Source organism: Papio anubis, chromosome 14 (genome assembly GCF_008728515.1).
Source record: "Papio anubis isolate 15944 chromosome 14, Panubis1.0, whole genome shotgun sequence".
NCBI classification, from domain to species: Eukaryota; Metazoa; Chordata; class Mammalia; order Primates; family Cercopithecidae; genus Papio; species Papio anubis.
This window is the reverse complement of record NC_044989.1, coordinates 25,890,860-25,916,834: the sequence shown is the minus strand read 5'-3', so window position 1 is coordinate 25,916,834 and position 25,975 is coordinate 25,890,860. Positions and strand designations below refer to the sequence as shown.

General features: G+C 41.4%; 1 protein-coding gene across 2 annotated transcripts in view; it reads left to right on the top strand.

Annotated features, from left to right (window-relative positions):
- The window catches only part of HADHA (hydroxyacyl-CoA dehydrogenase trifunctional multienzyme complex subunit alpha), a 57,861-nt gene that overhangs the window by 11,534 nt on the left and 20,352 nt on the right, over positions 1–25,975 (top strand). For both annotated transcript variants that reach the window (XM_003908367.3, XM_009183825.2), the window contains exons 5-10: positions 1,368–1,506; positions 3,436–3,555; positions 5,449–5,551; positions 21,300–21,422; positions 21,910–22,028; positions 23,855–23,911. In XM_003908367.3, coding sequence (XP_003908416.1) covers positions 1,368–1,506; positions 3,436–3,555; positions 5,449–5,551; positions 21,300–21,422; positions 21,910–22,028; positions 23,855–23,911 — 661 coding nt within the window. The remainder of the gene's footprint in view (positions 1–1,367; positions 1,507–3,435; positions 3,556–5,448; positions 5,552–21,299; positions 21,423–21,909; positions 22,029–23,854; positions 23,912–25,975) is intronic.

Below are 25,975 nucleotides of genomic sequence, written 5' to 3'. Positions count from 1 at the left end.
AAATGTGTTCACAAAGTAGCAAATGAAACAAACAAAGTAAAGGACATTGAGTGGAACATCATTGCACCTGATCATTTTTATTTACTTATCTATTTTTGAGATGGAGTCTCCCTCTGCTGGCCAGGCTGGAGTACAGTGGTGCGATCTCCGCTCACTGCAACCTCTACCTTCCGGGTTCCAGTGATTCTCTTGCCTCAGCCTCCTGAGTAGCTGGGATTACAGGAATGCACCACCAAGCCCAGCTAATTTTTGTATTTTTAGTAGAGACTCAGTTTCACGATGTTGACCAGGCTGGTCTCGAACTCCTGACCTCAGGTGATCCACATGCCTTGGCCTCCCAAAGTGCCGGGATTACAGGCATGAGCCACCATGCCTAGCCTACCTGGTCATTTTTAATCATTAAGGGGATCTGTTAAAATGTTTCAGATTTCTCTAAACAACTTGGAAGCTTTTCTTTTGCTGTCATTTTTATTGCTGTTTAACTACCTGATAGTAAAATGTTTAATCTGATAGTGAAGTAATTTACCAAAGATGATTTTCCCTTGTACCAAGCTTTGTCATTTAGTGATTTATTACAGAAGTAAAAACAAATTATACAACACATTTATGTTTTCTCCATCCAGAAATTTTTTTTTGAGACAGAGTCTTGCTCTGTCGCCCAGGCTGGAGTGCTGTGGTGTGATCTCGGCTCACTGCAAGCTCCGCCTCCTGGATTTACCGCATTCTCCTGCCTCAGCCTCCCAAGTAGCTGGGACTACAGGCACCCGCCACTACGCCTGGCTAATTTTTTGTATTTTTAGTAGAGACGGGGTTTCACAGTGTTAGCCAGGATGGTCTCATGGATCCAGAAATTTAACACTCTATAGAGAGATGATGTTGCTGCTGTTGTGCTATTTGAAGCAAAATCATTCTTTTTTTTTTTTTTTTGAGATGGAGTCTCGCTCTATTACCCAGGCTGGAGTGCAGTGGCATGATCTCAGCTCACTGCAACCTCCACCTCCCGGGTTCACGCCATTCTCCTGCCTCAGCCTCCCGAGTAGCTGGGACTACCGGCGCCCACCACCACGCCCGGCTAATTTTTTTTTTTTTTTTTTTTTTTATTAGAGGCAGGGTTTCACCATGTTAGCCAGGATGGTCTCAATCTCCTGACCTCGTAATCCACCCACCTCGGCCTCCCAAAGTGCTGGGATTACAGGCGTGAGCTACCGTGCCCGGCCCTGCAAAATCATTCTTAACCTTCTGAGTATTTGAAGATTCATTACCAAATATTGATGCATGATAGGATAAGTGTATAGTGAATAAGTATTGAACCAAATAAGTTACAGTTTTATCTTTTTTTCTGTTCTCTACTTTTGTGGATAATGCAGCATGTTATCCGCTTGCAAGACCCTTCAAGAAGTAACACAGCTATCACAAGAAGCACAGAGAATATTAGAGAAACTTGAAAAGTCCCCAAAGCCTGTTGTGGCTGCCATCAATGGATCCTGCCTGGGAGGAGGACTTGAGGTATAGATATTCTAAAGTTATTGAGACACTGTCCAACTCATTGGTGGCATTCATCAGCTATAAACTCTTAGGCTACTGCTTTGCCTGGAAAAAGTTTCTGGAGGAGAATCAGCTTTGTTTTTTGTTTTGAGATGGAATTTTGCTCTTGTCTCCCAGGCTGGAGTGCAATGACACCATCTTAGCTCACTGCAACCTCTGCCTCTCGGCTTCAAACAATTCTCCTGCCTCAGCCTCCCCAGTAGCTGGGATTACAGGTGTGCATCACCATGGCCAGCTAATTTTTGTATTTTTAGTAGAGATGGAGTTTCACCATGTTGACCAGGCTGGTCTCAAACTCCTGACCTCAGGTGATCCACCTGCCTCGGCCTCCCAAAGTGCTGGGATTATAGGTGTGAGCCACCATGCCTGGCTAGCTTTGTTTTTAGTTATCAAACTTCTGGATAGGTTTTAATCCTTAATCCACATGACACAGAGCAAGTGGCACAGAGCAAGTAAACGAAGGTGTGATGTTTTCATTTGAACTGCATCTCTAATGTCCTTTTGAATTCTAAAAATCTGGTTCAAGTTTGCAGGGCAAAGATTCAGAAGTGTGATCTATGCTCTTAAGCTACTTAAGTCTGGTTGAGACACACAAAGCATAATATAAGTGCTTTGTCAGTAGTAAATTTGGTAAATAATAGAAGACTTGAGAGAAGAGATGCTTACTAGACCCAAACATGTAGAAAAAAAAAGAAGGGGAAAAGAAAACATTCATTGAGCACTTTTCACATGCTGAACTCTGTGCCAGACACTTTCACATATGCAGTCATTTACGACATAACGTTTCAATGACCAATTGCATATACAACAGTGGTTCTATAAGACTGTAACACTATGTTTTTCTATACCTTTTCTGATAAGCATTTCTTTATAGAAATGCTTGTCACTGTGCCACAGTTGCCTACAGTATTCAGTACAGTCACATGCTGTCCAGGTTTGTAGTCCCTTAGGACAGGGGTCCCCAATCCCCAGGACATAGCCTGTTAGGAACTGGGCCCCACAGCAGGAGGTGAGCAGTGGGCGAGTGAACATTACTACCTGAGTTCCACCTCCTGTCATATCAGCAGTGGCATTAGATTCTCATAAGAGCAGGAACCCTGTTGTGAACTGCACATGAGAGGGATCCAGGTTGCACACTCCATTGGCCTGATGATTTGAAGTAGAACAGTTTCATCCTGAAACCTCTCCCTCCCACCCCACCCCCAGTTCTTGGAAAAAATTATCTTCCGAGAAACCAGTCCCTGGTATCAAAAAGGTTGGGTACCACTGGACTAGGAGCAACAGGCTATCCCATATAGCCTAGATGTGTAGCAGGCTCTGCCATTTGGGTTTGTGTAAGTACACTCTATGATGTTCACACAACAACAAAATTGCCTAATGACAGGTTTCTCAGAACATATCCCCCTCATTATGTGACACATGACTATATTAATTAAGAAAACCTGTGCCTGGCCCTAAACTATAAGCAGAATTTGATTAACCAGAATATGGAGGGCAAAACAATTCCACACATGGTATGGTGTGAGCAAAGGCAAAAGCAAAGCCAACTAGGACACCATAAGTAGATGTGCTTGATTGGAGAGTCCAGGGCTTTTTAACCTGGGGTCCATATAAAATTGTGTGTGCATTTTTCTCTTGAGAGCTTCTCTAGCTTTCAGTAGATTTTTCAGGAGATCTACGGCCCAAAAAGAGGTTAGTAAATTAGAGGAAAAGTGTGAAAAAAAGGCTAAAAAGGTAAATTCTAGAAATTATTAAATGCCAGCCTAAGGAATTTCAGTTTTTTCTGTGAGCACATTCCTGCTTTATAAGTAATCTTTAGACCCTTAGCGATCTCAAGTTGCTACTAAGTCACATTTTCTAACATTGTAATTTTCTTTCATTTGTTCAAAGCTTGCCATTTCATGCCAATACAGAATAGCAACAAAAGACAGAAAAACAGTATTAGGTGTCCCTGAAGTCTTGCTGGGGGCCTTACCAGGAGCAGGAGGCACACAAAGGCTGCCCAAAATGGTGAGTCTAACATCCCCTTTGTGAACCTATATGCCCTCTTTAGATCTGTTTTCGTATATAAAATGAATAATATGGGCATTCATTGTAGAATTAAAAAACCAAATAAAATATGAGTATACAGGATCAATGACAGACTTTTATTCCTGGTCTTATTTTTTCAATTCCACAGAATTTTTTTTTCTTTTTTCTTTTTTTTTCTTTTCTTTTGAGACAAAGTCTCGCTCTGTAGCTCAGGCTAGAGTGCAGTGGCGCGATCTCAGCTCACTGCAACCTTCTCCTCGTGGGTTCAAGCAATTTTCCTGCCTCAGCCTCCCGAATAGCTGGAATTACAGGCACGCGCCACTGCACCCAGCTAATTTTTTAGTAGAGACGGGGTTTCACCATGTTGGCCAGGCTGGTCTTGAACTCACGACCTCAGGTAATCCTCCCGCCTTGGCCTCCCAAAGTGCTGGGATTACAGATGTGAGCCACCACGCCTGGCCTAATTCCACAGAATTATTGATCAAGGTCCTTTGTTAGTCTCTGAGGAAGGATAAAGATAACTAAGATGCATGTCTTGCTTTTCTGGAGCTTATGGTTTAATTGGTTCCTTTTCCATATAGTACCATCTTAACAGTTTTTCAAAACCATGAGTCATATTAATATTTCATAATAAATATAAGAGACAGACCTTTTCCCTCATTATCTGATTTGGATGTTCTCATTGCTGTGTCCTATGGAACCAAAAGAAGCTCAGCAGGTTTTGAATTCCAAGGAGAAGGGAAGGACAGTCAGACCTGGATGCTACAGAGCAGTCTTAATGTCAACTCAAGGGCCCACTGAACCTCGTAGCTTCTGGCACTCTAGATTCCTCAGTGAAAACAAGGCTCAACAGACATACTTTTTGCAGGGAAGTTGATCTCAGTTGAGCACAAAAGAAAACAAGGTTTATGGTGGTAATTTTCTAATAATAATAATGTGCTTTCCTTCATAGGAATGTCAAAAGGATTTATTGAAAGAATGAATATGCATATATGTGTATCAAAAGTATTTGTTGAGTTTCTTTCTCCTTTTTTTTCTTGAACTATAGCTGGTATTTGAATGTTACTAGAAGCCATTCTTCTAATATCATATAAGCAGCCCTAGCTGAGTTCTATTTTTGTTAAGCTTAAAATTCTTTTTAAAGACTTTGTCAAAACGATCAGGTTTCTCAGAGTCTTTGCTGTTTTCAATATGATTTATTTTATCTTATTTTATTTTATATTTTATTTTATTTTATTTTATTTTATTTTTGGAACAGAGTCACTCTGTTGCTCAGGCTGGAGTGCAGTGGCGTGATCTTGGCTCACTGCAACCTCCGCGTCCTGGATGCAAGCAATTCTTGTGCCTCAGCCTCCCGAGTAGCTGGAATGACAGGTGTGCCCCACCACGCCCAGCTAATTTTTTGTATTTTTAGTAAAGATAGGGTTTCACCATGTCAGGCCAGGCTGGTCTTGAACTCCTGACCTCAGGTGATCCACCTGCCTTGGCCTCCCAAAGTGCTGGGATTACAGGTGTAAGCCACCGTGCCCGGCCAGAATTTTAAATATTTTATAAATGATAGGAAAAAAAACCCTCAGAATAACAGAAATGTACAATTTTAGGAAACATGAAATTCTTTATTAGTATAAGAATCCTATATATTGAATTAAGAGATAAAGATATTTTAGCTTCAGCTAGAGGTATCTAATCCCCAAAGTTACCCAAATGTATATCAGTATATTAAATATAACTTATCTATGCTATTGACAAATAGCATAAACATATGGTTTGACTTTTTTCATTTTAATATTTGTTCATTTGATGATTTGTAAACTATATAATTATCACCCTGATTTCTTTCCCCCTATACTGTCATCCTTGCTTGCCTGTTAGGTGGGTGTGCCTGCTGCCTTGGACATGATGCTGACTGGTAGAAACATTCGTGCAGACAGGGCAAAGAAAATGGGATTGGTTGACCAATTAGTGGAACCCCTGGGTAAGTGTTAGCACATCTCAGAGTTGGGCCTTATAAAGTTACTTATTTTTTTAAAGTATTAACCTCTTATGCCAGGCATGGTGGCTCATGCCTGTAATCCCGGTACTTTGGGAGGCTGAGGCAGGAAGACCATTTGAGGTCAGGAGTTTGAGACCAGCCTTGCCAACGTGGTGAAACCCTGTCTCCACTAAAAATGATTAGCCAGCTGTGGTGGCACAAACCTGTAGTCCCAGCTACTTGGGAGGGTGAGGCAGGAGGATCGCTTGAACCTGGTGGGGCTGAGGTTGCAGCGAGCCAAGATTGTGCCATTGCGCTCCAGTCTGGGCAACAGAGCCAGGCTCCCATCTCAAAAGAAAAAATGGTTAACCTCTTGAATATCATAGGAAGCACAGAGTGAAGCTCAAACTCTTAAGAAATGGGTCAGTATTCTAAGGAAGGAAGTTTTCTAAAATAGCTAATACTAAATCATTTTCAACATCACCCTGATTTTTATTTTGGTTTATAATTAGAACATTAGGAGTACAGAATTCAGTCAAGTCATTATTTTTGATTCTTAAATTACCTGTATCATTATCCATGCATAACCTTCCTTCAGTTTCTTGTGTCTGTTTTAGTAAGATAATAAATGAAACAACCAACCTGAGAATATTAACAATAATTGACATCTACTGATGGGCTACTTCCTCCCATTCAGTTTCTTTGCCTCCCTTTTTTTTTTTTTTTTTTTTTTTTTGAGGCAGAGTCTCGCTCTGTCGCCCAGGCTGGAGTGCAGTGGCCAGATCTCAGCTCACTGCAAGCTCCGCCTCCCGGGTTTATGCCATTCTCCTGCCTCAGCCTCTCGAGTAGCTGGGACTCCAGGCGCCCACCACCTCGCCAGGCTAGTTTTTTGTATTTTTTAGTAGAGAAGGGATTTCACTGTATTAGCCAGGATGGTCTCGATCTGACCTTGTGATCCGCCCGTCTCGGCCTCCCAAAGTGCTGGGATTACAGGCTTGAGCCACCGCGCCCGGCCTTTGCCTCCCTTTATCCAAAGAAGCCACTATTCTGATTTGTATATTCATCACCCTTATATTTCTTGAAAATCAGCATTATTGAGATATTATTTACATAATAGTAAATGTGTTAATTTTGTGTGTGTGTGTGTGTGTGTGTGCATGTTGGGGTCTCACTCTGTTGCTCAGACTGGAGTATAGTGGTGTGAATATAGCTTAATGCAACCTCAACTTTTTGGGCTCAAATGATCTTCCCACTTCTGCCCCCCGAGTAGCTGAGATCACAGGCATATGCTGCCACACTAGCTAATTTTTTATTTTTTGTAGAAACAAGATCTCACTCTGTTGTCCAGGCTAGTCTCAAACTCCTGGGCTCAAGCAATCCTCGTGCCTCAGCCACCCAAAGTGCCGAGATGACAGGTGTGAGCCACTGTGTCTGGTGAAATTGACCAATTTTTAATGTATAATTTGAGTTTTGAAAATGTATATAGCTATGTAAACACTGCCACAATCCAAAAATAGCCATGCATGGTGGCTCACTCCTGTAATCATAGCACTTTGGGAGGCTGAGGTGGAAGAATTGCTTGAGGCCAGGAATTCAAGATCAGCCTGGACAACAGAGCAAGATCCCATCTCTTAATAAAGAATTTTTTTTAAATTAGCTGGGTATCATAGTGTACACCTGTAGTCCCAGCTAGTCAGGAGGCTGAGGCAGGAATATTGTTTGAGCCCAGAAGTTCAAGGCTGTAGTGAGCTATGATTGCACCACTGTACTCCAGCCTGAGCAACAGAGTGAGATGCCATCTTTAAAAAAATTTTTTTTAAACATTTCTGAGGCCAGGCGCGGTGGCTTAAGCCTGTAATCCCAGCACTTTGGGAGGCCGAGACGGGCGGATCATGAGGTCAGGAGATCAAGACCATCCTGGCTAACACGGTGAAACCCCGTCTCTACTAAAATACAAAAAAAAATTAGCCGGGCGAGGTGGCGGGCGCCTGTACTCCCAGCTACTCGGGAGGCTGAGGCAGGAGAATGGCGTGAACCCGGGAGGCGGGGCTTGCAGTGAGCTGAGATCCGGCCACTGCACTCCAGCCTGGGCAACAGAGCCAGACTCCGTCCCAAAAAAAAAAAAACATTTCTGGTATGTAGCTTGTTTTACTCTTCGTTCACTTAGCATAATGCTTTTGAGATGCATCCATACTGTTGCATATATCAGCAGTTTGTTCCTTCTTATTGCTGAGTGTTACTCCATTGTAGAAATGTACCATAGTTTGTTTATCCATTCACCAAATGATGAGCATTTGAGTTGTTTCTAATTTAGGGCTATTCTGAATAAAACTGCTGTAAACATTCATCTTTAAGTCTTCATGTGGGCGTGACTGGGCATGGTAGCTCAAGCCTCTAATCCCAGCACTTTGGGAGGCTGAGGCAGGCTGATCGCCTGAGGTCAGGAATTCAACACGAGCCTGACCAACATGGTGAAACCCCGTCTCTACTTAAAATACAAAAATTAGCTGTGTGTAGTGGTGTGCACTTGTGGTCCCAGCTACTTGGGAGGCTAAGGTAGGAGAATCGCTTGAACCCAGGAGGTGGAGGTTGCAGTGAGCCAAGATTGCACCACTGCACTCCAGCCTGGGTGACAGAGCAAGACTGTCTCAAAAAACAAAAAGTCTTTATGTGGACAAATGTTTCATTTCTGTTGGGTAAATACTAAAGAGTGGATTGACTAGTCCATATAACAGATATATATTAGCTTTTGAAAAAAAAAAGTTTAGCCTGAGCAGCATAACAAGACTCTGTCTCAACAAAATATAAAGTTTTAATTGCCGGGCGCGGTGGCTCAAGCCTGTAATCCCAGCACTTTGGGAGGCCGAGACGGGCGGATCACGAGGTCAGGAGATCGAGACCATCCTGGCTAACACGGTGAAACCCCGTCTCTACTAAAAAATACAAAAAAACTAGCCGGGCGAAGTGGCGGGCGCCTGTGGTCCCAGCTACTCGGGAGGCTGAGGCAGGAGAATGGCGTGAACCCGGGAGGCGGAGCTTGCAGTGAGCTGAGATCCGGCCATCGCACTCCAGCCTGGGCGATAGAGCCAGACTCAGTCTCAAAAAAAAAAAAAAAAGTTTTAATTAGTTGGGTGTGGTGGCACATGCGTGTAGTCCTGGCTACTAGGGAGGCTGAGGCAGGAGGATTGCTTGAACCCAGGAGTTTGAGGTCACATTGAGCTATGATCAGGCCACTGCACTCCAGCCTGGGTGACAGAGGGAAACCTTATCTCTGGGAAGAAAAAAAAAAAAAAATTTTAGAGATGAGTCTTTGAGTCTTGCTATGTCACCGAGGCTGGCCCCAGACTCCTGGGCTCAAGCAATCTTCCTGCCTCAGCCTCCCAAGAAGCTGGGATTATGAGGCATGTGCCACTAGCATGTGCTAGGTATGTGTTTGCTTTCCTGTCAGACTGTTTTCCCAAAGTGGTTATACTCTTTTGCATTCCCACCAGCAGTGTATGAGAGTTCTAGGTACCAGCCACTTTGCATGGTCAATCTTTTTAATTTTAGACATTCTAACAGGAATGTAGTAACAGTTCTTTTTTCTTTCTTTTTTTTTGAGACACAGTCTCACTCTGTTGCCCAGGCTGGAGTGCAGTGGAACAATCTTGGCTCACTGCAACCTCCGCCTCCGATGTTCAAGCAATTCTCCTCCCTCAGCATCCCAAGTAGCTGGGACTATAGGCACCTACCACCATGTCCAACTAATTTTTGTATTTTTAGTAGAGATTGGGTTTTACCTTGTTGTCAGGGCTGGTCTCAAACTCCTGACCTCAAGTTATCCACCTGCCTCAGCCTCCCAAAGTGCTGAGATTATAGGTGTGTGCCACCATACCCAGCTGGAATGTAGTCATATTTCCTTGTGGTTTTTATATTACCCTAATTACCAAATATATTGAATATCTGTATATCTTATAAAGAGGCATCTGTTCAAATTTTTTGCCCATTTTGTTGGACTGAGTTGTTTTTCCTATTACTGAGTTTTCAGAGTTCTTTATATATTAGGATACAAGTCCTTTATCAAATATATGATTTGCAAATATTTCCTTATAGTCTGTGGCTTATCTTTTCACTATATAAGAGCAGAAATTCTTAATTGTAATGAAGTCTGGTTTATCAAGTTTCTCTTTTATGGATCATGCTATTAGTGTGGTATCTAAAAAACATTTTTCTAATTCAAGATCACTAAGATTTTCCTGTATACTTTCTTCTAGAAATTTTCTAGTTTTAACTCTTACATTTTGGTCTGTGATCCATTTGAAGTATTTATGGATCATGCTATTAGTGTGGGATCTAAAAAGTTTTTTTCTAACTCAAGATCACTAAGATGTTCCTGTATACTTTCTTCTAGAAATTTTCTAGTTTTAGCTCTTACATTTTGGTCTGTGATTCATTTCAAGTTTTATTGGAATTGCATTGAATCAGTATATAAATTTGGGGAGAATTGACAGCCTGAAAATATTGAGTCATTTCATCCTTGAACATGGTAAAGTTCTCTGTTTATTTAGGTCTTTAAATTTCTCTCAGTAGTGTTTGGTACTTTTGAATGAATAGATCTTGAACACATTTTGTTAAATTTATGCCTAGGAATTTCATACTTTTAGGCTGTTTTACTTTTTTAACTTTAATTTCTCACTAGAATATAGAAATACAAAGATTTTTGGACATGGACCTTGTATATTGTGGTTTAGCCAAATTCATTTACTAGTTCTAGTAGCCTTTTTTTTTTTTTAAAATAGATTCCTGAGGATTTTCTACATAGTTAATTATGTTGTCTTTAAGTAAAGATAGTTTGGCTTCTTTCTTTCCAATATAGATGCCATTTATTTCTTTTTCTTGACTTACCACAATGTCTAAGACCTTTGTACAATATTGGATAGAAGTCATGAGAACAAATATTGTCAACCCGTTCCCAGTCTTAGGAGGAAAGCATTCAGTATTAAGTATGGTGTTAGTTGTAGGTTTTTCATATGTACTCTTTATCAGGTTTGCTGAGAATGAGTATTGAATTTTGTCATGCCTTTTCTCCATCTACTGAGATAATTGTGGGTTTTTTTTTCTTTTTTAGTCTATTAATAATGTCAGTCACATTGATTTTTGAATATTGAACCAGCCTTGTTTCTTCGAATAAACTCCATTTTGTTGTCATATATTATAAAGGATTTTTATGTTTGGTCATGAGGGATAAAGTCTCAGGGATAATTTTCTTAGGATATTTTTGCCTGGTGTTGGTATCAGGGTAATGCTGGCTTCATAAAATGAATTGAGAAGTATTCTCTCCTCTCTTTTTTTTTTTTTTTTTTTTTTTGAGACGGAGTCTCGCCCTGTCACCAGGCTGGAGTGGTGCAGTGGCGAGATCGCAGGCTAATTTTTGTATTTTTAGTAGAAATGGTGTTTCACCATGTTGGCCAGGATGGACTCAATCTCCTGACCTCATGATCCGCCTGCCTTAGTCTCCCGAAGTGCTGAGATTACAGGTGTGAGCCACCGTGCCTGGCCTCCATATTTTCTGAAAGATTTTATGTAGAGTTGGTATTATTTCTTAAATGCTTGGTAGAATTAACCAGTAATTCCTGGGCTCCTAGTTTTCTTTGTTGGGAAAGTTTTTACTTGTGAATTCAATTAATAGATATAGGGCTATTCAGGTTCTCCATTCTAGAGTAAGCTATGGTAGTAGTTTGTGTCTTTCAAATAATTTGTTCATTTCATCTATTAACAATTTGCCAAATTTATTGCAAAAAAGTTGTTCATAATACTTGTCATTTTAATGTTTTTATACTCTATAATGATGTCTCCTCATTCATTCCTGATATTGATAGTTTATCAGCTGATAGGACTTTAATCACTTATAAAATACCTTCGCAATAACATCTAGGTTAATGTTTATTGAATAACTGGGCTGTAGCCTAGCCAAGTTGACATATTTGAAGACTATCATACTCCACGCCTTGTCTGTTTGATACCCATACACATCTCCTGAAGCCATACTTAGTCTTCAAATAAAGGCAATGACAAGAGTCATACTTAATCCTGACATGATGCAATTCTCCTTTATACAACCAAAAATACACTAATCCTTTCCCTAGAAGAGGATGCCGAGTCCTTGGGTGAAATTCACTCTTCTCTCATATTCTGTAACATAATGCTATGATATAAAGTTAACTATTATGGATACATCTTATATTAGATGATAAGGAGCTAGAGAAGAAAACACAAATATTTGGTTAATTATATACATTCATAACAAAATAGGAAAGAAATCCTCATAAATAGTACAGTATTCATTTCTGTATTCAGAAATGAATATTTATCATATTTCCAGATTAGTATTCAGCTGATCTGGAAAGAGAACTGAGCTATCAAATGTCAGAGTAAATAATTAAACAACCCAAAAGGAAAGTAACGGCGGAGCCTTTATTCACTTACTATGATAGTTTACACAAAAGGCTAAAACCAAAGAAAGTGCCAGCTCCTCCCTATACCATTTTCCCCATGGAATGGTACACTGGTTGAGGATCTGGTAGATTAGCATACAAGTGGGTGTCATCTCACTGTTGCAAAAGCCCTGAACAAAAGGTTCCTGAGGCTTTATGGACCCTGGGTGAGGAGAGTGGAGTAGACTGGGAGAAGTGTCTTTAAGATTTCCCCTTCCTGCCGGGTGCAGTGGCTCATGCCTGTAATACCAGCACTTTGGGAGGTCGAGGCGGGCGGATCACCTGAGGTGAGAAGTTCGAGACCAGCCTGGCCAACATGGCAAAACCTCATCTCCACTAAAAATACGAAAATTAGCCAGGCGTGGTGGCACATGCCTGTAATCCCAGCTACTCAGGAGACTGAAGCAGGAGAATCACTTGAACCCGGGAGGCAGAGGTTGCAGTGAGCCGAGATTGTGCCACTGCACTCCAGCCTGGGCGACAGAGTGAGACTCTGTCTCAAAAATAAATAAATAAAAGATTTCCCCTTCCTCCTTTGACAAGGTCTCAGCAGAGGCACCTGAAGAAGGCCTCAGCCAAAGTCCCCATATAAAAAGACCTAGGAATAGAAGGCATCTAGGCTAGGAATGCACATTTGTGTAAGAGCTTAGCCAGCCCCAGAGACCCAAGTCCTTGACTGCAGCTCCCTCAGATGACACCGCAATGCACTGACTGTGTACCAGGTCTGGTGTGGAAAGGGTGATATTTCTACTCCCCTTTTCATATTCCCTTTGCCCTCAGGAAGTACCTCAGTTTGTCCTAGTTCTTTGCCTGGTGGGGTGACCTTCATTCCTAAAATGTCTTCTAGGCCACTAGCAGTCCTGTGCGAATTGGGTTGTGATTTTCTACTGACTAATTAGAGGTCATGTTAGTACTAAGGGACACCCTAAGAGATCTGCCACATTTGAGACATACTCTTCCTTACCTCTGTTGTGTAGTAGCAACCTAATTTCCCCTTGGTAATCAGGATTAATCACCCCAGCCAGTACAGTACCCGCCCTCTGCTGCCTGTTGATTTCAAGGCATGAGGAGCCCAAAGTGGCCAGATGGCAGTTTTAACTTCCAGTTCAGTAGAATCATTGTTGTGTCTCCTGGTGGAAGCATTCCTCCCTTTGGAACCAAGCCTTCTAGACAGGCAGAGCCCAAAGTTGCAGGGACAAGAAGCAGAAATTTTGCTGGTAGATTAGATCACTAGGGGTAATAGTGAACAGGGTAATTTCTGTTTGCTCTCCTTGATTTCTGGACTCACGAATCCTGGCTGTGGGAAAAATAGCACCCTATGCTGGAAGCTGACTTAAAACATTTGCGCATCATGGAGGACATTGACTCTGCAAAATACTGCCACTTAGCTGGCACTGTGATGGAGTCTTCAGTAGTCCATCCTACCATTCTGTCGAGCCAGCTGCTTCCCAATGATGCAGTAAGATCAGTGTTTTGTGAGCATGGCCCATTGCTGCACTTCACTTACTAAGAAGTTGGTTCCTTGATAAGAAGCAGTGCTTGGTGGGATACCATAATGGTGGATAAGGCACTCTGTAAGTCCACAAATGGTAGTTTTGGCAAAAGCATTGCGTGCCAGGAAGGCAAATTGATATTCACAGTAAATGTTCCAGTAAGAACCAAAGCACTGCCCTTTTCATGACAGAAGCAGTGCAAAGTAATCGACCTGCCACAAGGTGGCTCCCTAATCACCCTGGAGACTCTCCATATGAGGGATTCAGTGTAGGTTTCTGCTACTGGCTGATTGGGCACTCAACAGTGGCTGTAGCCAGATGGGCCTTGGTAAATGAAAGTCCACATTGCCTAAGCCCATGCATAACCTCCACACTTGCCATCATGGCCGCTGTTCATAAAGCAGTGACAAGAGTGACTGGGGAAAGATGCTGACTGGTATCCATAGAACAAGTCATCCCATCCAATTTGTCATTGAAATCCTCGACTGAGGTCACTCTTTGATGAGCATTTAATGGGACACAGTGTTTTCACATTATTTGCCTGTTCAGAGAGGTTTGTCCACTGACCTACTCCCCAGGTGTCCTTGTATATTAGTTTGCTAGGGCTGCCATAACAAATACCAGACTGAGTGGCTTAAACAACAGAAACTTAACATGTTTTCTCGCATTTCTGGAAACTGGAAGTCTAAGATCAGGTGTTAGCAGGTTTGGTTTCTTCTGAGGCGTCTCTCTTTGGCTTGCAGATGGCCCTGCTTTCTTACTCTGTCTGCATATCTCTGGCATCTCTTTTGTGTGTCCAAATTTTTTCTTCTTATAAGGATACCAGTCAGATTGGATTAGGGCACACCCTAATGGCCTCATTTTAACTTAATCACTTCTTTAAAGGCCCTATCCCCAATTATAGTCACATTCTGAGATACTGGAGGTTAGGACTTCAACATATGAATGGGGTGGGGGGGAAACAATTCAGCCCATAACACCTTGCCAACAGTTTTTCATCTGTGTTCCCCCAAGTTCCTGACCATCCAGGCAAACCATTGGCCACAGCCTATGAATCAGAGTAGACCCTTAGTTCAGGCCATTTTTCTTTCTAGACAAAATGGACAACCAGGTGCACTGCCAGAAGTATTGCCCACTGGGAGGCTGTCCCTTCACTACTGTCCTTAAGGGGCATCCCAGAAGGGACTGTAGTGTTACAGCTGTGCACTTCCAGGTGGAACCTGCATATCACACAGAAGTATCTACAAACCAGGCCCGAGTTTTTCTTTGCCAATCAACTGGCCATAGAGAACTCCCCATGAGGCCATAGGTGCAGGCTGGGAGAGACAAAGAACAGGGCCGTGGAGTATTTTGGCTACTTCCTCATGCAGCTTGTGCCTTTAGTATCTGTTTAAGCCCAGTCTTACATATACCACTGCCATTTGATAATGGAGTGCTACCATGTACACCCCACTTTATGGCTTAGTAGGTTAGACAACATCTGTTTCATGATCGGCAGCTCAGGTCACCTGGTAATTTGATGCCCCATGGTTAAGCTTTGAGTCTCTACGAAGTCCCACTAACAAGCCAAACACTGTTTGCCAAAAGGAGAGTAGTCACAGAGGATGGTAGGGCTTTTTCTAAAATCCTAAGCGTCTGTGTTGTGATTCACCTAATAGAGATCTATTAAAGACTCCAGACAGCATCTCTGTCTGCTGCCGACACTTCAGGCACCATTGGGTTTGAATCACATGGCCCAAATGGCAGAACTGCTTCTCTTGTTCTGGATCCCACTTAAACTAGCAGCTGTTTTAGTTACTCAGTAAATGGGCTGGAGTAGCAACTCAAATGAGTAATATGTTGTCTCCAAAGTCTGAAGCAGCGCCCAGGTGTTCTGCGTGTCTTTTTGTGGTAGGAGGGGCCAGGTGCAACACTTACCCTTTACAACAGAAGGGATGTCTTTGTATGCCCTAGACCACTGGATCCCCAGAAATTTCACTAACATGGGAGGCCCTGAATTTTGGAGGGATTTATTTCCCACCTTCTGTCACACACATGTGTTACCCCCAGCATGTCTAGAGTAGTTAATACTTCCTGCTCACCAGATCCATTCAGCATAATATCACAGTGTAATGAACCAGCATGATATCTTGTGGAAGGACAAGGTAATCAGGCTCTTTGTGGACTAAATTATGATATATGGTTGAAAACAATACACCCACCCCTAAGGTAAGACATTGAAGGTATATTGCTGAAAGCAAACTGCTTCTGGTGGTCTTTACTAACGGATAACCAAGAAAAAAAAGCTTCTGTCAGATCAGTCACTGCATACCAGGTCCAAGGATGTATGTTAATTTGTTCAAGCAATAAAATGACATCTGGAACACCAGTTACAATTGCAGTTGCCACCTGATTAAATTTATAGTAATCCACTGTCATTCCAGAAGATCCATCTGTTTTCTGCACTATCCAGAGTAGGCAAGTTGAATGGGAATGAAGTAGGAATCACCACCCCTACCTCTTTCAGTCCTTGATGGTGACACTAATCTCTGCAGTCCCTCCAGGATTGTGGTGTTGCTTTGGTTTACTGTTTTCTAGGTAGTGGCAGTTTTAGTGGCTTTCACTTGGCCTTTCCCACCATAGTAGCCCTTACTCTACAAGTCAGAGAATACAGTGATATTACTCATTGCTGAGTATGTCTGTTCCAATTGTACATTCTGAAACTGGGAAAATAACCACAGGATGGGCTCAGGGACCTGCTAGGCCCACTGAGACAGACCTGAGCTAAAACTCCATTGATCACGACTTCATAAGCCCCTACTCTGACTACTGGACCACAGTGATGTTTGGGTCCCCTGGAATTAGTGTTAGTTCAGAAGCCATTGTCTGGTAATCCCCAAAAAATCATTGTTTCCCCTTCTGCAAGGCAAATAGCCATAGGTCCCTTTGGGGAAGGGTAGGAGAAAGATAAACAGGAAAGTCTCCTCAAGAGGACACAGCTTCCCTTTCATTACGGAGATTCTGGATCTGTAAAGTAGCTCATTTCTGGGAATTGATTAAGGGGCCATGACTCTCTTCGAGTGATTCAAGTTATACTTCTGTTGACCAGACCTAGAATTCTTCTGCTTATATAGATCAAGTGAGAGTTTAGTAGACTGCCCATCTATTTCTTTTCTAGGGACGCCATGATCGACTACCCAATGCCATAGGTCTCTGCAAGTCTGACTATTCTGATTACTGCTTTGGCCCCACTATTTATTATGGTAACCATGCCCACCTTGATTTGGCATGGTGCTGCTACTTGGCCCCTGCCACCCCGGGATTCCTTTATCCCCATTGCATTTAGGGATCCCAGTTGATGGTAGCAGTTCCCACCGTAATTTCTGACCTCCAAAGAAAAGCAACCACAGAGCAGAGATGCTGGGCCTCACCTCACAAATTGATTTCTCACAGTGGGGGTGAAGGGTGCACCCTCTGACCCTTCCAGGGTGACCTGTCAGTTCTTTGTTCCTTTTTTCTTCTTCCTGCTTTCTTTTGGATTAATAATTTTTTATTGGCCAGGCACAGTGGCTCACACCTGTAATCCCAGCACTTTGGGAGGCCGAGGTGGGCAGATGACAAGGTCAGGAGATGGAGACCGTCCTGGCTAACATGGTGAAAATTAGCTTGGCATGGTGGCATGCATCTGTAATCCCACCTACTTGGGAGGGTGAGGCAAGAGAATCACTGGAACCCGGGAGGTGGAGGTTGCAGTGAGCTAAGATCACACCACTGCACTCCAGCCTGGGCAACAGAGCGAGACTCCATCTCAAAAAAAAAAAGGTTTTTTTATCTTCATTACTGGCCTTTTACTTTGCTTTTCCCTTTTAATGGTTGCTCTGGGGTTTTACAGTATACATTTTTAACCTATCACAGTCTATTTTCTTTCTTTTTTTTTTTTTTTTTTTTTTTTTTGAGACGGAGTCTCACTCTATCACCCAGGCTAGAGTGCAGTGGTGCGATCTTGGCTCACTGTAATCTGCCTCCCAGGTTCAACCAATTCTCTTGCCTTAGCCTCCTGAGTAGCTGGGATTACGGTGCACACCACCACGCCCACCTAATTTTTGTATATTAGTAGAGATGGAGTTTCACTATTTTGGCCAGGCTGGTCTCAAACTCCTGACTTCAGGTGATCTGCCTGCCTCGGCCTCCCGAAGTGTTAAGATTACAGGTGTGAGCCACTGCACCTGGCCTGTTTTCAACTGATAATATTTTCATGTGGTGTCAAAACCTTGAAAGAGTATGCATTTATTTTGTATACTCCCCATTTTTGCTATTGTTGTTATACATTTTACTTCTACATACATTATAAATTCTTCTATATATTGGTATATTTGTTTTACATAATTATCTCTTAAGGAGAATAAAAAATTAGAAAAGATCTTTTCTATAGTTGCCCACATAGTTACCATTTTTAGTACTTTTTATCCTTTGTATAGGTAGATCCAGATTCCCATCTGATTTGGTTTTCTTCCAACCTGAAGAACTTCCTTTAGAGTTTTCTGTAGTGTAGGTCTGTTCTTACCTTTTGATTTGTCTGACAAAGTCTGTTTCCCTCTTCATTTTTAAATATATTTTTCCTAGATTGCTAATGTTTCTTTCTCTCTTTTTTTTTTTTTTTTTTTTTTTTGGAGACAGAGTCTCACCCTGTTGCCCAGAATGGAGTTCAGTGGCACAATCTCGGCTCACTGAAACTTCTGCCTCCCGGGTTCAAATGATTCTCCTATCTCAGCTTCCTGAGTAGCTGGGAGTACAGGCACCCACTACCACACCCAGTTAATTTTTGTACTTTTAATAGAGTTTCTCCATGTTGGCCAGGCTGGTCTTGAACTCCTGACCTCAAGTGATCTGCCCACCGCGGCCTCCCAAAGTGCTGGGATTACATGAGCCACCACACCTGGCCAGCTAATGTTTTTCTTTTGGTACTTTGTAAATGTCTCCATTCTGTGTGGCTTGCATAATTTCTGATGAAAAGTCTGTTGTCACTTTTATCTTGGCACTTTTTTGTTTGTTTGTTTCTTTTTGAGACAGGGTCTTGCTCTGTTGCCCAGGTTAAAGTGCAGTGGTATGATCATAACTCACTGAAGCCCCAAACTTCTAGACTCAAGCAGTCTTTCCACGTCAGCCTCTCGAGTAGCTGGGACTACAGTCATGCACCACCATGCCCAGCTAATTAAAAAAAAATTTTCTTTTTGTAGAGACAAGGTCTTACCGTGTTGCCCAGGCTAATCTCAAACCCCTGGGCTCACGTGATCCTCCTGCCTCAGCCTCCCAAAGCACTGAAATTACAGGCATGAGCCACTGTGCCCAGCTGTCATTCTTTTCTTTATACTTCTATATGTGATGTGCCTTTCCCTTCCTCTTGTCTGCTTTCAGATTTTTCCCTTTATGACTGGTTTTAGCAATTTGATTATGATGTGGCTTGGTTTGTTGGGTTTTTTTTTTAAAGTTTATTATGTCTGGGATTCATTAAACATCTTGGACATATGGGCTTATAGTTTTCATAAAAATTGGAGACTTCTTTGGCTATTTCTTCAGATATTTTTCTGTCTCCCTCCCCTTTTAGGAGATTCCAATTTCACATTGTTAGATCATTTGATATTGCCCAAAAATGAAGCTCTGGGTTGTTTGTTTTAGGTCTTCTTTCATTCTGGTTATTTCTACTGCCATGTATTCAAGTTTCCTGATGTTTCCCTCTTCAGCGTATCCCTGCTGTTAATCCAATCCCATGTGATTCACTTTTTTTTTCAGACGGGGTCTTGCCGAGTCTGGTCCTTGAGCTACTGGGCTCAAGTGATCCTCTTGCCTCAGTCTCCCAAGTAGCTGGGGTTGACTCACTTTTATATCTTCAGTTTCTCCTCATTATCGCCTGTTTTCCTCTGCCTTCTATAATATACGGCATGAATTTACACTAGCCTTTTTGAACATCGTGTCTGCTCATTCTATCATTCTTTTCATTTCTGGATCTGTGTCTATTTGTTGATCTGTCTCCTGGCTATGGGTCATTCTTTCCTTGCTTCATTTCATGCCTTTTATGGTGGTTCTTTCCTCAGCTGCAGATAGTTTCCCCTCATGCACGTGCAGAACAATACTTGACCAGAGTTTCAAGGACCCCTCTTTAGAGCGCTAGAGCTCTTCTGTTGTACAGCAGCTGCTCTCCAGCATGTCACGTCACAGATTCCAGCTGCCCTGGCCTCCCTCAGGATTATGACTGTGTTAGGACTTTTATGGACACTGAACTTTTGTCACTCCAAAGTTTTGGGCTTAGTTATTATTCCTCCTTCCCCACACATTTTCAAAATAGGTCAAATGGGCCAGGCTCAGTGGCTAACACCTGTAATCCTAGCACTTTGGGAGGCCGAGGCGGGCAGATCATTTGAGGTCAGGAGTTCAAGACCAGCCTGGCCAACATGGTGAAACCCCATCTCTACTAAAAATAGAAAATTTAGCTGGGCATGGTGGCACGCACCTGTAATCCCAGCTACTTGAGAGGCTGAGGCAGGAGAATCGCTTGAAACTGGGAGGCAGAGGTTGCAATGAGCCGAGATCACACTGCTGCACTCCAGCCTGGGTTACAGAGCAAGACTCTATCTCAAAAAAAAAAAAAAAATAGGGCAAGTGTCTTAAGAGAGAGATCGGTTGTATGTCTGCTGTGGGTTCTCTCAGTTGGGTTTTGTTTCCTAAGTGCCACAGTACTGCACAAGATTGCCATTTTGACCCTAGCCATATCCTCCAATGTGACTCTTACAGACTTTTGATTGAGAGCCTAGTAGGTGTCTGTGGTGTCTGTTTTCACAGCACTATAAATTGTGTTCTTTAGATTTTTTTAAAATAAGGGTGGGGTCCCACTATGTTGCCCAGGCTGGTTTCGAACTCCTGATCTCAAGCAATCCTCCTATGTCAGTCTTCCAAAGTGCTGGGATTATAAGCATGAGCCACTGCACCTGTTCTTCAGATTTTTTGAGCCTAGCTCTGTAACCTCTTGCCCCAAGCAGGTTCAAGATCTGGTAGAGGCCTTGTGTGGAAAATCAGTTGCGTATTGGTTTCAGGCCCCCTTCTCCATAGAAGTACCTTATCTATTAAACATAATGATACTATGAGAGATTTCACTCAACTTCTCTGAGCTAGCCCCTTCCTCCTTGTCTTAGACCTTCACAAATGTTCCTGGGGGAAAACTGGCTTTGCACTTGGTTTCTTCTAACTTCTAATCTGTTGTACATGACCACCAAAAACTCTGATGGTTTCACGTTCCTTCTGCTTGGGTCAAGTCCAGTCTTCAGTCTAAGCCCAAAAGCATTACATATCCCTGAAAAGAAAATGATCAGCAATCATCAGTTCAGCTAAGACAGGCTCTTGCTCTCTAGAATTTTAGTTCATATGGTCCTTGTTACTTCCATAGTTCCCCAGTGTCTTTACAAATGATTTCATGATTTGTTCTTTTTTCTTTCCAGTTTTGCATCAAGAATGCAGGTTGCAGTAGACATAATACTTTCCTTTTGTGTGTGTGACGTACTACATTCTACTCAGAAGTGGAAGCCAAATGAAACAGTTTAAGACCACGTTTTCTACCTAGAGCATATCATTGCTCCTCTATTCATTGTAATTTCCCTTCTTTGAGTTCATGGTTTATGACTTTGCCACCTACCAGTCTCCAGTCTAAAATGGAATGCTGTGCTAGAGCCTTTGGCTTTGGCAAGCCTAGGTTTTTCACTACCTGGGACTGGTCTAGGCCTGATTTGCATTCCAGTGTTGCATTCATTTTTGTAGGACCAGGACTAAAACCTCCAGAGGAACGGACAATGGAATACCTAGAAGAGGTTGCAATTACTTTTGCCAAAGGACTAGCTGATAAGAAGATTTCTCCAAAGAGAAACAAGGGATTGGTGGAAAGTGAGTATCATTGTTAAAGAACAAAGGCAAAGCTTCTTTCTTGGAAATTTAATTTTATTTGCTATAGATTCAAAATGAGGAAGTAGTAAATACATTATTTACTCAAAGCATACAGTCAGCCTTAGGAGGCGTAACAACCCCTCAACTTTACGCTAGCCAGTTAAAGCCAATTTTAAAAACCTTTTTTTTTCCTTATGATGACCCTTGAGTCATAGAAAACTTTTCATTTTAGAAAATGTTAAGCACAAACACAAAAAGACTAGATAATAGTGTTATAAACACTCATGTACCCAAGGCCCAGCTTTAACATTCATCAATTAGCATGTTTAAGGTAATGCATAGGTTGAAATTTATATTGTGTGTATCAGCATAAAGAGCAGTTCTTGCAGATAGCTAGAATTACTTCATTTCTACAGAGTTTAGAGGATAAACTAACAGGGAATCTAGGCTCTTTATAGTAAATATCTAAAAGCATTTTATTTTACAGAATTGACAGCGTATGCCATGACTATTCCATTTGTCAGGCAACAGGTTTACAAAAAAGTGGAAGAAAAAGTGCGAAAGCAGACTAAAGGCCTATATCCTGCACCTCTGAAAATAATTGATGTGAGTCTTACCCAATATTCCCAGTTTTCTCATATTTCCTTCCTTTCTATAGATCACTCCTCCTTATTGCCATTCTGGACCATGTATGTTCAGTACTAGATTTCTTAATTCTGCTATTAAAGTAGAATTAATCCTTACCAAAAATAAGGGAAGGGCATAGCAAGCTGTAAGGACTCATATAAAGTGATCTATTTGGGGAAAATCAATGCTGGACTTACTCATTGGTTGATGCATTTAAATCTATCAGTAACAAACCAGCAAACCAGGAAAGGAACCTAAGTCATGTCAGTATAACAAGGCCATTAGAGTGTCAGGCACTAACCAAAAAGTAATTGAAACAAAATTGATGGCTCTATTCTATTCTTGGTCAACATCATTGTCAGTGCCTAAAATCCCTCAAGGACTTCTTCATTGTAATTATAAAAAAGATGTAATGATGTAGAGAAGCTCTGCAAAAGATCAGTGAGGATAATTAAAATGATCACAGGGTTCAAGAAATCTCTTAACAGTAGACTTTAAAACTTAGAACTTTTCAGTTGGGAAAGTCAAAGATTAAGAGAGCATATAACCAAAGACTTCACAATTGGTGAATGGGTCAGTCAACAAGTATATTTTGAGCAGAAGGCACCAAAGCACATAAAATATGAAACATGCCCCCACCAGCCTTCATCTCACAGGCTGGACTGGGGATGTTAGACACGTATATGTGTTAAGGCAGATAGCCTTGTAAGAGATATAAGGCAGCATAAGATTAATACCAAATAATTGGGACAGAGGAGGCAGCAATTACCATGAGACAAAGAGATCAGTAAGTGCCTCATGGGATCTGACCTGAACCCTGAAAGCTGGGTGGAGGATAGGTGAAGGGAAAGTATTGCCAAGGAGGGAGGGCATTTAGAGCAAAGTTATGGAAGCTGGAAAACAGGCTCTTCAAGGAACATTAGTGAGACCAGTGTTTGTGGGAGATAATGAGATGTTAGTCTGAAGAAAAGCAGATTGAAGTTAGATTTTAAAAGGCTGGTAATAATGAATTGAGAAATTTTACCTTTGTCTGATAAAGATTATAGAGAGCCATTTGCATGGTAGTGGGTAAAAATGGTTTCGAAGGAGAGACAAAGTACAGCAGTGGATTAGCAAACTGTCTTAGTAATTCAGGCTTGAACTTTGAATGAGGCCCTGTGATATAATAGTAAAGTAAAAATATGAAAGCAGCAACAGGCTTGCCAAAGAGAGGTTATGAGTTAGGTTCAGATATATTGAGTTCAGATATTATGGGAAATTCAAGCAACAGCAGTTTAGACAGAGAAGTCAGAGTTAGAGATGTCAATTTGCTTATTTTTAAAAATTTGTCATTCCCGTAAATTATGATAGTGAGTAAGTACAGGGTCATTTTTTTCATCTTTTATACTTGCCATTGTACTTAGGATAGTACTTATCCCAAATGTTACACTGAATTTTGTAGAGTTCATGATTAATGTGATAAACTAGGTCATGTATCTGAGGGAGAAAGCGTAGAGAGCTAAAAGGGCTGAAAGTGGAAGTTCAGGATCTGCCTACATTTGAAGATCAGGACAGAAGCCAGAAGAGTAATTCAAGCTTTGTCTTTCCTTCTCCTTCCGTGTTATGCTTGATTTAGCAGTAGCCTCAAAGATGGAGAATTAAGTCAGTCGAGGGCAGCCGGATCCTCAGTCCTCTTCTCTTTCTCATTCTAGTCTAGACTTTTGACTTACTCTTTGAGGACTAGCAACACTGGCAATTTTATTTAGCATTATTGTACATCTCGCCAATTTATTCCAACACTGAGCAAGTGCTTTATATGTTTTTAGGTCGTAAAGACTGGAATTGAGCAAGGGAGTGATGCTGGTTATCTCTCTGAATCTCAGGTAAACTTATTTCCTTTCAATGTTTTATTAGTTAAAGGAAAACTAAAGATCCAATCTTCTGTATAAAGCTGAAAAAGGAAAAAAATACCCAAAGCCTAGTAAGAATTTTTTTCTTCCAGTGCTTATCATCTCTTATGATTAATCTCAGTGAGCAAGTGGATGCTAAGAATACCCTAATGGGTCCGGGCATGGTGGTTTACCCCTGTAATCCCAACACTCTGGGAGGCCGAGGTGGGCAGATCGCTTGAGCTTGAGTTCAAGATCAGCATGGGCAACATGGCCAAACCCCATCTTTACAAAAACTACAAAAATTAGCCAGGCATGGTGGCATGCGCCTGTAATCCCAGCTACTTGCAGGGCTGAGGCAGGAGAATTGTTTGAGTCCAGGAGGTTAAGGCTGCAGTGAGCTAAGTAAGATCGCACCACTGCATTCCAGCCTCGGTGACAAAGTGAGACCCTGTCTCCAAAAAAAAGAAGAAAGAAAGAAAGAAAAAGAAAAAACCCTTTGGTCTGCAGAGGTTTGAACTTACCCTCAGTAATAAGGTTGTCACTACAAAGGGCAAGAACATAGTTATAATCCTTTCAAAACAAGTCACTTGGGTGTTTTTTGTTCTGCACTTGGGCAGGTTTTATTGAGACAAAATGAATACAAAGATAGAAAAATATTTTTCTTATATGTTAGAGCCTAGAGATGATGAAACTGAATTTTTTGGTAAATTGGAAAATGAAAGGAAGTATCTTGTACCCACTAAAAGGCGAAGACAGAAGAGATGTATGTACCAGCTTTACCCATGTACTTTTCTAGCAACTTGGTGATGTTGCAGATTTAAGTGATTTGTGTTTGTTTTTAAGTTTTAAACGATCATTGAAGAATGGTTGCTCTTTTATAAAGTTGAATATCTCTTATCCAAAATGTTTGGGACTAAAAACATTTCAGATTTCAGACTTTTTCAGATAGTGGAATATTTGCATATATATGATGGAGAGATCTTGGGAATGGGATCAGAGTCTAAACATGAAATTAATTTCATATACACATTATATACCACATAGCCTGATGGTAATATTGTATATTATTTTTAATAACTTTTTACATAAAACAGTTTTGACTGCAGCTCATAACATGTGTAATATCTTGCCCATGACATCATGTTGGCACTCAAAAAGTTTTGGATTTTGGAGCATTTTGGATTTTGGATTTTCAGGTTAACGATGCTCAACCTGTAAAAGGACCAAAAAAAAAAAAAATATCTGAAGAGCTCAGGACAGGTATCAGAAAAACACTTCTGGTACTAGATGTTTTGTTGGGCATTTCTGATTTTTTAAAAAATATAACCAAGTGCACATAAACATACATACAGAACAATTGAGGAATAAGTTTCACGAATCAGTAACTGTCTTCACTGTGTGCATTGTGCTCGGTATCCTCTGTGTATTCCTCTTTTTATGTATATAATGCTTATTGCCACTCACTCAATTTCTGACCATTGATAAATCTTTTGCCCACGTTTGAAAATCACTGGTTTATTAGATAAAACGTCCTGTATCAAGATGAGTAAAGCATTGATTGTGTTATCATTTTACGTTCTATTGGGTCATGAAACCAACTTTATTAGAGGGATTCTTTTGAAATGCTCTTTGTAACCATGTAATCTTACCAGTATATCCTAGTGATATTAATAATAGCTAACCTTGAGACCCTGGTCATTTTACTAGTGTTCTCATTTAATCCCCTAGAACAATACTGTAAAATGGGTATTGTTTTTCCCATTTTTAAGGATGAAGAAAGCTTCACAATGGGGCAGTGGCAGAGACAGGGTCTGTCAAATCCTAAATGCTATGGCTTTAACCACCACGTTGAGACTTTTTCTCCATAAATTAGGCTACTTTTTAAAGTGGTAAATCCCACGTGGGCAGCCTGCTACAGTAGAAAAAGAACTGGAGTTCGAGGCTGGGCGCGGTGGCTCACGCCTGTAATCCTAGCACTTTGGGAGGCCAAGGCGGGTAGATCACGAGGTCAGGAGATCAAGACCATCCTGGCTAACACGGTGAAACCCCGTCTCT